This window comes from Antrostomus carolinensis, unplaced genomic scaffold, assembly GCF_000700745.2.
Source record: "Antrostomus carolinensis isolate BGI_N321 unplaced genomic scaffold, ASM70074v2 scaffold8572, whole genome shotgun sequence".
NCBI classification, from domain to species: domain Eukaryota; kingdom Metazoa; phylum Chordata; class Aves; order Caprimulgiformes; family Caprimulgidae; genus Antrostomus; species Antrostomus carolinensis.
In genome coordinates this window covers 72,912-85,240 of record NW_010298926.1, presented here as the reverse complement: position 1 = coordinate 85,240, position 12,329 = coordinate 72,912, and the positions used below count along the sequence as shown (strand labels likewise).

Sequence of the window (12,329 nt, the reverse complement as noted above, 5' to 3'; positions counted from 1 at the left end):
TTAGAAATTGCAAAAGAGTAAACTTTCTGTTTCCTTGTTAAAAAAAAAATGAGATCATAGTTTAATGAATGGGGCAACTCTGTCATGCAGTCTTTGTCGTGGTCAGCAAAACTTAGGTTTCTACTTGACCTCTGGAAATACGTGGGAAACACCTCTGCTCAAACACTGTGGCAGAAAATCAGAACTAGGGAGAGCAGTGTGTTTGTCGTTAAGCTAAAGCGGAAGGGCTGAGATAAAAGATTAAGCAATGCTTCTCACCGTTGAGGTACAAATGTGTGTGTTCAATGTAAGGATGTCCTTTCAAGCCTGTTCTACTTACCTTATTGAACGCTGTTGCCTTGGGATATTTCAACACTCGATAACAGATCATAAGTTTCTCTTTTTCCTATGAGTTGAGAAGGTTTTAATAAAAATTGAATTTGATATGTAAAAAAACTCATTGTTTAACATAATTCTTGAGGAATATTAGCTCTACAGTGTTTGGTTCAGTGACATCCTGTACTGCTTCTGAGTGTCACCAAAACCACATTACTCTTTTATCAATATGCTGTTCAAAGAAAAGTTTTTCCTTGCAGACACTTGAAAGACTCCAAACGTTGTCACATATTTTTCAAAACTTGAAGAGTTTTCTGGATGTTTGTGTTCTAGGGATGATTTTTTTTAAGTCTGCTGTGAAATTTTACATAAAGTGGCTTTGCAATGCTAATTTTCTTTTTTCACTCCACAGATGAAATCATGCATCAGGATATCATTCCCCTCTATGCTGCAGATATTCAGGACCAGTTAAAGAAACAATTTGCTTACCTGTCAGGTAAGACTATGGTGTTCCCTTCTACAAACATTGCTCAGGTGTATGGTTGGGCCTATTGTGCTTTCATAGTTCTTGAGGTCTTGTATAGGAGAAATTAATATTTTATGAGCAACTCAAAATACAGACGAGCAAGACTTGTTATTCCACGATTTAGGAAAAGAATAATTTATTCTTCTTATTATTATTTAGAAAAAAGTGTAATAGGAATTTTATATTATAGTTAATTTTCCAGTATCCAGGATAATGGGATGGAATTGGGAGTAGGATAAAAGAATAACACGGGAAAATAAATAAGGAAGTGCTGATGAGCCCATTACGACAGCATGTAGTCTCCTGTCATCAGGAGGAGCTGTGGGTACTTTCTCTGTGCTCCCCAGTGCTTGGAGCTGAGACAGGGCTGAGACACTTGACCTAGAGCTGTCTGAGCTAACTGAGCCCTCACTGGGAGTTGGAGAGTGCGGTGTGGATGTGCTGGTGGTTGCTGTGATCTTGCAGTCCAGGGCCCACAGGCTATGCTGCTGCTGGCTTTGCTTGGCAAGAGCTCACTGACTCTTGTTGTACTTGTAGTCGTTAATTATGATTTATTCCTGCCACAGATCCACACAAGCTAAACTAAGTGTGGATCTGTGGTGGTAGCACTTGGAAATAGGATTATTTTGTTTATGAAGTTGGATGTTCATGTTCCATTTGAGAGGATGATGTTTAAGCTACAATTCTTTTCTGGCAGTTTATTTTTTTTGACTTCCCAAGCTCTTCTTTCTTATCCAGGATCAAAAAAAGCTCATAATAGTGTTATGCAAGAATTGGCCTATCTAGGAAACTGCAAGTAGAGTTTACATTCTTTTTTTGTCCTTCTGAAGTGAGGGGCAAACTGCTGACTACAGTAGATGAATAAAATCTCATTGAGTCCAACTAGAGATTGTTCACTTCTTAAGATTGTTTGGTTTGCACAGCCACAAGCGTCTTCAGCACTCATTACATCCACTGTGCAGTGGAGCTTAGTAAGCTCTGTTGTATTTTATCATTCTTGGACAGTTCGACTACTAGGCATTTTCATTTCACTTTGCACTTCAGTTCTTTTAACCTAATATTCTTCTGCAGGACACTGATGGTTAATTTTCTGTGCTGTACCAAATAGTGGTGTTATGGATTCTGTGAACAAAGGAACAGAGCTAATACTTTGATACTCGATTTAGGTACAATTTGTTTGCTCTTGCAATTGTGCTTACGAGTGGCTTTGCTGAATTGCCACTTAAAGACATTCACAGGGAGTGTGTGAGTGAAGGGGACTTTTTTGCTTATTACTAAGTTGCCTTGAAAATAGAGTATCAAGACATGACATAAAACTCATTAAAATGAAGTCTATACTTATGGAAACTTTTGGAAGACAGCATCTTTGCAGATATGGTGAATCCCTTAACATCTTAGATGCATTTCAGTTTTTAGCTTTTTAACAGCAATGTGACACATATTTGAGAATCACTTTAGTTTCTCTTAATAGGATGTATCTAGGTCTCGTGGGACGCTTGCTTGAATAGTGAATGAAGCCTAGCCTGCTTCTACAGCTAAAGGCTGTAGCCCTTCCCAAACTACTTTCTGTGTTTTGATTTAATTTGGGGTCACTTCTTTCTCTTGGTCTCTTTTCCTCTGCAGGTACAAAGTAATTTGTGTCCCTCATTCTCTTAGATTGTAATGGAAATGCTACAGGGACAGCCAAGTTAGGATTGAAATGAAGCAAAAACTGACAACAATGCTTCAGTTTGGTAAACAAAGCAAAGTGCAATTAGATCAAGGTGCTTCAACAGATGTGGAAGACTCTAGCTTTTGCTCAGCAGTGAGTATGCAGTCGTGAGTTCAGTTAAATCTAATGGAGGGGCAAGCTGCGGGTGAGGTTTTTAATCAGTCATTCACGTAGGAAGTTTACAAACCCCAAAGTTAATATTTCACCTCAGGCCCAGCTGTTTACTTTTTCCCTTGGAGCTTTTTCTTTCTGTGGAACAAAGTCCTTATCTTTGCAAGAATTGTCGTTACTCTTTTTCGTTGTTGCTAGGTTGTATTAAACATCCTCTCTACATTGTTCGCTGTTTCAGCTGTATTACTTTTTTCTTCCTTTAGTTTGTATTTTTGCAACCACTTTTTCTTCTGCATTGCAAAATATCTTCTACTTTTTTTTAAAAAAAATCCTCACGGAGGATATTGGAAGGTCCATTTAAAAGTCTGTGGAAGATGTATTTGTTAGTCTTTCATTCACACTTTATATTTTCTTTCATAAGTATTTTTTTTCCCCTTTCCTTGATTGGAAAGTTGCTGTGTGACTTTCATTCCCAACTTTGCAACTGTCTGCCATTGCTGTATGCAGGTATGTTAAAATAAATGTAGATGAGGAAGAGCATTCAGACAGGTGTGTATGTTTATATGCATCTTAAGTCGTACAAGCTATGTGATGTGCAAATGAGACTCCTGGGCATCATAAGTACTGAAACAATTATTTCAACTCACTTTCCTTTGAATGCCTCTTTATACATTGAACAACTTCAAACAAAATATTTCCATTAAAGGAAATACAAATACAGGTTCAGGCTACTTGCATTTTTGTCTCTTGATTTATAGTTGGTTTTCCTGCAGTTGAAAAAGTTAGCATTGGTACTAGCTTTCAAAATGCTTATATCTTTGGCCCTTTAAATTATCACTTTAAATAATATGCTTCTCCTCACTCTGTAACTTTATTTCCTTGGCTGTGTTCCTGCTCTCCTCTGTGGAAGTGACCTGAAAATACCTCGCTGTTTAAACTCTTTGCTTTGAAGGATCCACGGGTACTGATTCTGTTTCTAAAATTGTGTTTAAGAAATTCTCAGTGGATCCTGTACCACGTATGTGGCATCAGTTAGTTAAAAATACCAATTTGATTTTTGTTGCCAATATAACATGGTCAATGGTTATGCTATGTATTCACAGTGGAAGAGGTATTACTTAGCAGTTTCCTTTCAGAGGTGTAGGCTTAAACTGCTATTTTATATTCACTGTGCTAAACCCACAGTCAGTAGAGATTTCTTTTTTTTTTTTTTTTTTTTTTTTAAGAAAAAGAAAAAAGGTAGTAAAGGAAAAAGAGAAAGGGGAAAACATTAATCTAATATCTCCAGTTCAGATATCTTCAGGTACAAATTTAGTTATCACAATCTGATTTCTAAGCCAGTATACTTGCTGCTGATTAGCATGGGCAAAATGCAGCTTGTGAAGTTAAAAAACTAAAACTTCTCTCTCATTTCAAGGAAAGAATATTTTAATAAATTTCTCTTGATTCTGCTTTTCTTTGCAAAGGATAAACAATGAAGCTTTTATCCACTACCTCATTGAGTTCTACATGTAATTTCAAATATTCTGAGTACTCCAGTTAAGTATATTATGAAAGTAGAAAGGAGAAATTCTTTATCAGAAACATACAAACATAATAGATGAACCACTATAACAGTAAAGCAAAATATGTAGTAAGCTTTTCTGTCATTCACATGAGGACCTCACTTTTGACATGATTGCAAATGAGTTTACTTTTACTTAAGCTAGGTCTTTTGAACCAAAGTTGTAGATCTGAGCTATAACAGTGGTGATTCTCTTGAATCTTGTGTGTGCATATTGATCAACATAGAGATCATATTGTTTTCTTGTAATCTGAATACCATTTCATTTGCATTGCAGATTCAGGCCAGAAAACCTACCTCTTTACCCTGTCATCATCTAATTATATCCACCTACCTTGCTTGCTTTTTGTGGAGTTGGGCAGAGTGCTTTTGAGAATACCTTTTCTTACACAAACAGGAGCAGAATAACTAGGGAAACAATAGTAATCTCTTGTTCTTCTTTCCTGGAAATCTGAGCAATCTCCTTTGCTGCTGCCAAATTTTGCTGGCCCTAGCAAAAGAGCCAATATGTCTTTCAGGGGGTTGTGGGGAATTATCCTTTTCTCTATGTGTGTGTGTGTGTGTGCACGCGCACATGTGCATGTGTTTTTTGGCAGCTGTACGATTAATCATTTTTGTAATTTTCCCTGTTAGTGACATTTTAAATTGAAAAGAGTATTAATTCTCATTTGAGGGGTTTTTTTCAATAACAAGTCACTAATATGCCTCTTGATTGGAATTTGTGTAAAATAGTGTTGCCGTTTCCTTGGCTTGGCACTTCTCTATCACTGTACCTGCTTAATAAAAAAATAAAACAAACCCAAAAGCGATTGCAGCTGTGGTGGGAGAAGTTAGAGGTAGCAAAATATAACGAATAAATGCTAAATTACTTAGACTTAAGGTAAATTTCACCACTCCCATCTCTCAGTAGAACAGCTAGATGACTCCCTTCATAGATGAGATCACTATGCTCTGGGTCCACATAATTTGAATGGTTGGCACTATTGTTTAAATAGTTGTATACAAAAGTTAGGAACACAAAGTGTTATTTCCTAGGCACAATTAAGTTCCTTTACTACCTAACCTGTGGAGCTACTGCAATTCAAAATGGGTTTAAAATGTGTATTCCCCCAAAACATAAGGCTGTCACTGATGTAAAAACTGGCCAAAGAACAAGGCATGTAGATCTGTTTAGAAGACAACTCCACCTAACTGGAAGTTTACTAGAATTGTAGAGATTTATCCACTGAAAAATTTCCATTTTTACAGATGTAATTTCTGTTTTCTTTGATACTAAATCTGTTAAAGAAGTTTCAATTGAATAGGTTGCCAAAGTCAGTTGTAAATGAGTTACTAACAAAGTTTGTTTTAATGAAGGCTCACGGAAGTAGGGTGGAAGCAGATCTACTTAATTTAAAGTGGTATTATAATTTTATTTCTTTTAATTGCTGACATACACTTCAGTGCTTTTTACTTCTATGGGTATTTCTGGTTTTAGCCTGAAAAATAATAATCCTCTCATTTGAAGAATGTTTCTTACAGCTGCATGTCATGAGACATGTCTCAAGTAATTCTTGGGAATCATTTCAGGTGAAATATGTGTGAACTGATTTAATGTGCTTAATTAAGGATGGATGTCTTCTCTTCTGCTCTTTGCAATGTAAACAAAAACAAAAGCTGGCACTCAAGTGGCATTTGTTTAATATCTCAAAAAGAAATAATGCTGATTTTTTTTTTTCAGCGTTTTCATAGAACCATGGAATTGCAGAATCCTTGAATGGTTTGAGTTGGAAGAGATCTTTAAAGATCATCTAGTCCAAGCACCCTGCAGTGTGTAGGGACATCTTCTGTTATATCAGGTTGTTCAAAGCTCCATCCAACATTTCCTTTGCATAGTCACAACAGTGTTTATATTTTTAAACAAAAATAAGGTGTTTAATGTCCTTTCAGAAATTTAGATTAAAATTAAAAACCGAACCAAAACAAAACCCCAAAAAACAAACCAAACACAAAAGACCCCCTAAGGTTAGACTAAGAGAATTATCTCAAAGAGATACTCAATTGTCTTAGGAACACATAAAATTACTAAATTCCAGCTGGATCAGTCAGTGCATCTCTGCTTAAGCTTAGAAATAGAAGTAGCCTTGTGTGTGTCATTGTGGACAGAACTTGGCCAGCAAATAAGTTGAGGCTGTTCCACAGCTGTGGCTGAAATTTCAGAACTGTAAACTAGTGGGGAAGGAGAGAGATGTTTTTCCAATGGTTATGACTTTGAGGTAACTAGACATAGTCACTCTACCAACAGACCTGAATTTATTAGAATATAACAGATAAATCGCTGTTTTTTGGATGGCGATTAAAGTTCCAGTTGCTCATTTCAAAAATTACTCTGAACAAACCTAATTATTTTCATGAACTCTAGCACTCGTAAAGTTCATTTGTTTCATGTCCTTTTCTTGTAATTGGGTGTATATTTCTGAAATGCTGGAAGGTTATTATGTGAATTGGTTTTAATAGGATGTTTTCAATTTTTGCCTTGAGCCCATGTTTCAAGAAAGATGAGAGAAGTAAAATTGTTAATTTTGTCCCTCAGATGCTTTCTGTCTCACTAAAAACAAAAACAACAACAAAAAGCCTCAACCTAGCTTCCCAAACTCCCATTTCCCTTTTCTCTACTCTCCCTAGATTCTGTGGCTTGATTTTGTTCTAGGAGAAAGAAAAAAAAAAACAAAACCAAACATATTTTACACAGCTAATTTTGGAATAAACTGTGTAGTTCTGCTTTTGTAGAGGTGAAGCAAGAAAAAGTGATTTTGAATAAAGGGGGGGGCGGGGGAATCACTCCTTGCTGCATCAAGTTCATTATGAAACACAGGACACTTTAAAAAGTGAATCCATCTACTATTATTTAATACAAACACAATTTAAATGTAGGATTTTTACTTCGTTGTATTTCCCATGCCCTTTTTGTGGCTTGCTGTGACAGGCACTCAGTTGTAAGTAGCAACTGCTTTGCCAGGTGGCCTGTCTCCCATTGATGGCCGTGTATTTGAAGCTGCAATAGAGAAAGTGACTTTTATAGGCCAGCAATGTTAAAGCTGAAATTACACAGAATTTATTACATATAGCACTTCAGGTCACTCAGCCCTAAACTCTTTTCAGCAGCAAGGTCCTGATAAGGAAAAGCACTTGAGCAGCATTTGAAGGTATACGTGTGCCCAGCGTGAAAATACTGGAGAAAAAGATAATCTGTGAAAAACCATTTTATAACAGCACGTGGCAGGGCAGAGCCATCTCCACCCAAGATAACCACGGATGACTGTATTAGAAACTGAAAATTAATAAGCAATGTCAAGGCAGGATGGCTCTGCTTGTTCTTGACAATTGGTGGTGGTCTGGGAGCTTCCTGAAGGTCATAGTCTGGGCTTCTGCTTTTAGGACATGTCCTGCAAGTGTATTGTTGTTCTTCTTTTGTTTCATATGTCCTATTTATAGAAATCAAATAGAACAAAGCAAGTAACCAAAAGGGATACAGCAAATAGTGTATAATTGTACCTAAAAATAGATATTCTAGAGAGAACAGAACACCTCCTGAGCAACAGAAATAATCATTATTATGCTTGGAAAATGTTTTAATGACAGAGGAAAATGCTTTGGTCCTGAGAGCCTGGGTAGAACAAAAAATAATAGAATCAAAATTGGTCTTAACTTGCATTTGTGGTGTGAACAGTTACATAGCTAAAATTAACTCCCTTGGCTTAACACTGCTGAGTTTGGATGTGTTGTAAAGGTTATATTAGCAAGCTTGTGATATTTGCATAATAGTTACATTTTGTTGTTGTTGTTTAAATGAGTCCTGAGCACATTTTCTGATGTAGTTTAATTTCAAGAGCTGCACAGTGGTAGCACCATATTGCCTGTAAGCTGGTAGATGGAATTCAGTTTCACCACAAATTAACATAAGGATACTATTTGAGCTCTTCTACTTATATGTGGTTTTGGAGGGAAATGGTGGTTTCTTTTACCAAATGCATCTGAGCTCAAAGATTTCTCTTCTTTTTCTGGTGAGGTTAGATGTTTTTAAAGGCACTTGAAGTGGGTAATAGCACACTATAGTTTTCACATATCACTCTTGTTGATTTCCACACAGTTGTCAGATTTCAGGGCTGGAAAAAGTATCGTTATTGTTTTGCCACAGACATTTTAGCTGTTTTTCTTCTCTTTTTGAACTGTGAAACAAAGGTAACTTCCCAGCAATGTGTCCCTGCCACCCCCCGACTATTTGTGCAGTTGCTAGTGTTCAACAAGTCCTTTGTCCAGCCTATTGGTATGAAAATATACTTGCATAACACATGAATCATTAACATTGCCTTTTAAAAAAATACATTTTGTGTATAAAAATGTGTGTGAAACACATTAAAAAGTGTTGCATTTGTGAATTCAACCCAGTAGTGCAAATGCCAGAAAAAATAGAGATATCGTGTAGCTCATCAGCAGCCTTACTGCAGCATAGGTGTTTGGCTCTGCTTTACCTTTCATGGGTAATCTGAGAAGTTGAATGGGAAATCTCATTTGAAACACCTTCTCCCATTTCTTTTAATGTTCTGCCACTTCTTTTAGACTGTCTTGGAAGCAGAGCAGCTAGCTGAAGGGTGGGGGTGGCAGATACTGGTAACAAGGTTGAGTTCAGTTCAAGATGGAGATTCACTTACTTTAATCGGAATTATCTTTCCCCCCCCCGCCCTAAATCAGTTCATGGGTTTTTTTTCTCCAAATTGGTTTTATTTGCATACAGTTGACATTTATCAAAAGAAGGATGCACTGCCATCTGGTGTCAAAACTGTGTTCCCATGAGCAAAGATGTTTGTACAGGAAAAAGTCTAATGTGGCGTAACAAGTTCCTTCCTATAAAACTTCCTAAGCTCTGAAGAAGAAACTAGACTGTTCAGAATAAACAACATCCATGCTGATGAGCCCTGCACCAAAAAAAGGAGAAACACAGTGGTTTCATTACTAGGAAATTATAGGCTAGGTAAAGGGACTTGAATGTAAATGTACCTGCTGCTTGTTTCTTTTATAGGTGGAAGAGGGGGAGATGGGTGCCCTGTTATCACCTTTCCAGACTATCCAGCTTTCAGCGAGATCCCTGAGAAGGAGTTCCAGAACGTCCTGACCTACCTGACAAGCATTCCAAGGTGAGCACATATTTAGGAGAAAATACTCTTTTTATCTGCTAAGTGATTTTTCACGTTCAGTCACTTATGTGTTGGTGTAAGGGTCAGGCTTGGTATTTAATTAAAGGAAAATGCATCTTATAGTGCAGTGCCAGTAAGTGTTGTTTAGTGACAGCTGCCTAATATATTATATAGTGCTATTTATATTTCATCAGAAAATTACTTTCTGGTATGTATGGATGCAGATTCTGTGATGGGCATTGTCCTTTTGTTTCTTATATTTGCTGTATCCTAGAGTGTAATGTTCTGTGTCTTAATTGAAAACATGTATAATTTTGGCAGAACATGCTAATTCCTGGATGCTGCTCAAGATATGTGAGGAATACTCCATAGTTACAGAGGTTTATCCTAGTGATTTGTGCTCCATTTCCCTAGCTCAGCTGAACGTGCAGTCTTTGCAGCACTTCCAGAACGTTGACTGAGGGTGCTCAGCAGGCCCAGCAATTAATCCTGGTTCTCTTAGGGAACATGGTAGTGTTATCAATGGGCTGCTCAGTAAAAATTGTGGTTTTGTTGAAGATCTGTTCAGGAATGAAATAGTGGGGTTCAAGATCCTGATGGAGGTGAGGAAAGCAAATAGCAAAGTACAGACCTTAGACATCGGGAGAACAGACTTCTGCTTATTCAGAGAACTGGTAGGTGGGATTCAATGGAAGTCAACTCAAGAGTAAATCAGCTGAGGAAAGCTGGCAAGTTTTTTAAGGACAGCATCCTCCAATTACAAGAATGGTATGTCCTGGAAAATGAATAGACATAACAGGAGTCTGACCTGGCTGAACAGGGAACCAGTGACTGAGCTGGAGTACAAAGCATACAGGAGATGAAAGCTGGGACAGGCTACAAAGGAAGAGTATAGAAACATTGCCTAAACACGTAGGGATGGTTTCAGGGAAGTCAAAAGCACACCTGCACTTGAGAACAAGGAGAAAGGGACATCAAGGGTCCCCCCTAAAAATACTATTGCATTAGCAGTAAAGGAATAAGCAAGGAAGATGTGGACCTGTGCTGAATGTGCTGGGTAAATTAATGGCAGCTAGCACAGATGAGGCTGAGACACTTGATGAATTCTTAGCTTCAGTCTTCTCTGACAGAGTCTGCAGGACCTATGTGCTTAGAGACAGTGTTCAAGGAGGAGAATGAGTAGCAGCAGGTGAGGATCAAGACAAGGATCTCTTGAGATGGGTTCCTGCTCCGGCAGGGGGATTGGATTAGATGATCTTTCGAGGTCCCTTCCAATCCCTAACATTCTGTGATTCTGTGTGATTCTGTGACCCAAATCTTGTCTTTGGGACAAGATGAGCTACATCAGGAGTGGTGAGGGGACTGGACAATGTAATAGTGAGGCTGCTTTCTATCGTCTTTGAAAGGTTTTTGGGGTCAGAGATGGACCGTGGCTGAAGAAAGGTGAATATTACATTCATTTTCAGAAAGGGCAAGAATAATGATCCAGAGAGCTATAGGCTGGTCAGCCTCACTTTAGTCTGTAAGAAAATAATGGAGTGAGTCCTCTTAAAACACTCATGGGCACAAGAAAGAAGGTGGTGACGGGGAGTAGCCAGGATGGATCAAACGGAAGTAAATTGTGCTTGACCAACCTGATGAAATTATTGGATTCATGTATGAGGGGAAGCTGTGCATGTCTTTCACCTCAACTTGAGCAAGACTTTTAACACAGTCTCCCTCAGCACCTTTGTATCCACTTAGAGTTATTATATCTTGACAGATGGGTTGCTGGATGGGTCAGAAACTGCTTTGATCATCAAGCTGAAAGTTTGGTGGTTAATGGCTCACGCTGTACCTGGAGATGCTTCCTCAGGGAACTATAGGTATCTGTGCTGGCAAGGACAAGGAGAAGGAGGAGTGTACCCTCATCAAGTCTGGGGATGAGAAACTGGTGGACCAGTCAGTATACTTGAGGGAAGAACTGCTATTCAGAGGAACATAGATGAGCGGGAAGAATGGGCTGACTGGGACATCGTGAAATTTGGGAATGACAAGTGAGAAGTCCTGCGATTGAGATGGACTAACTCCCTGCAAGTACAGGCTGGGAACTAGCTGTGGGGCTGCTCTTCTGAAAGGGACCTTAGGGCCCTGGGTGGGCAGCAAGCTAAACATGAGCCAGCAAGATGCCCTGTCAGCAGTGAAGGCTGGTAGCCCCGGGGCTACACTATCAGGAGCAAGTCCCAGAGCAGGTAACAGCAGCCATCCTCTGACTGACTGGCTCTCTTCAGACCCCACCTCCAGTGTGAGCCCAGCTGTGAGCTACTATAGGGTGGTGGCTCACAAACTGAAGTGAGTCCAATGGCATCTCCACAGTGGTCAAGGCTGGAGCTGAAGCTGATGTGCTAGGAGAGGCTACATGAGCAGGGCTTGCTTGGTGAGGAGAGGGAAGGTTGTGGGGACCCAACAGCCACCATTCCCACCAACAGGAGGAGATGGCAATGGGCTCCTTACAAAGTGAGGGTGGTAGAGAGAGAGAGAAGCCCAGGATGTGAATGGGAACAGAGAGGTTCTGACCTGGATGTAAGGAAAAAAAAAATTGTCTCTGAGAGGATAATGAAGCATTGAGACAGGCTACCAAGAGAGTCTATGAAGTCTGTCCTTGGAGGTTTCAGGACCTGGCTGTACAAAGCCCTGAACAACGTGGTCTGACTCTGGAGCTGACCATGCTTTGAGTGGGAGGTTGAATGAGAAGCCTTCTGAGGTCCCTTCAAACATGAATGGTTGTATGAATCAAGAGATCTCTTTTATGTCTTTCCCAAACTGGCCTATGTGGCTCTTCCAGATTAAAAGCTCTTAGAAACACAGGTTGTGTAACACTAATTAAATGTTGATCTCAAGCTTTATTTCACATTCTTTTCACTGTCAGCATTCAGTGCAACTCAGCAT

At 38.9% G+C, this 12,329-nt stretch overlaps 1 protein-coding gene across 4 annotated transcripts in view; it reads left to right on the top strand.

Moving 5' to 3' along the window:
- Nucleotides 1–729: 729 nt before the first annotated feature.
- MCF2L (MCF.2 cell line derived transforming sequence like) overlaps nucleotides 730–12,329 on the top strand; it is a 68,189-nt gene continuing 56,589 nt past the window's right edge. For 3 of the 4 annotated variants that reach the window (XM_010162613.1, XM_029083656.1, XM_029083655.1), the window contains exons 1-2: nucleotides 731–811; nucleotides 9,287–9,401. In XM_010162613.1, coding sequence (XP_010160915.1) covers nucleotides 736–811; nucleotides 9,287–9,401 — 191 coding nt within the window. In that variant the 5' untranslated portion in view covers nucleotides 731–735. Of the gene's footprint in view, nucleotides 812–9,286; nucleotides 9,402–12,329 lie in introns of all 4 variants that reach the window. The other variant, XM_010162614.2, reaches the window with a different exon arrangement.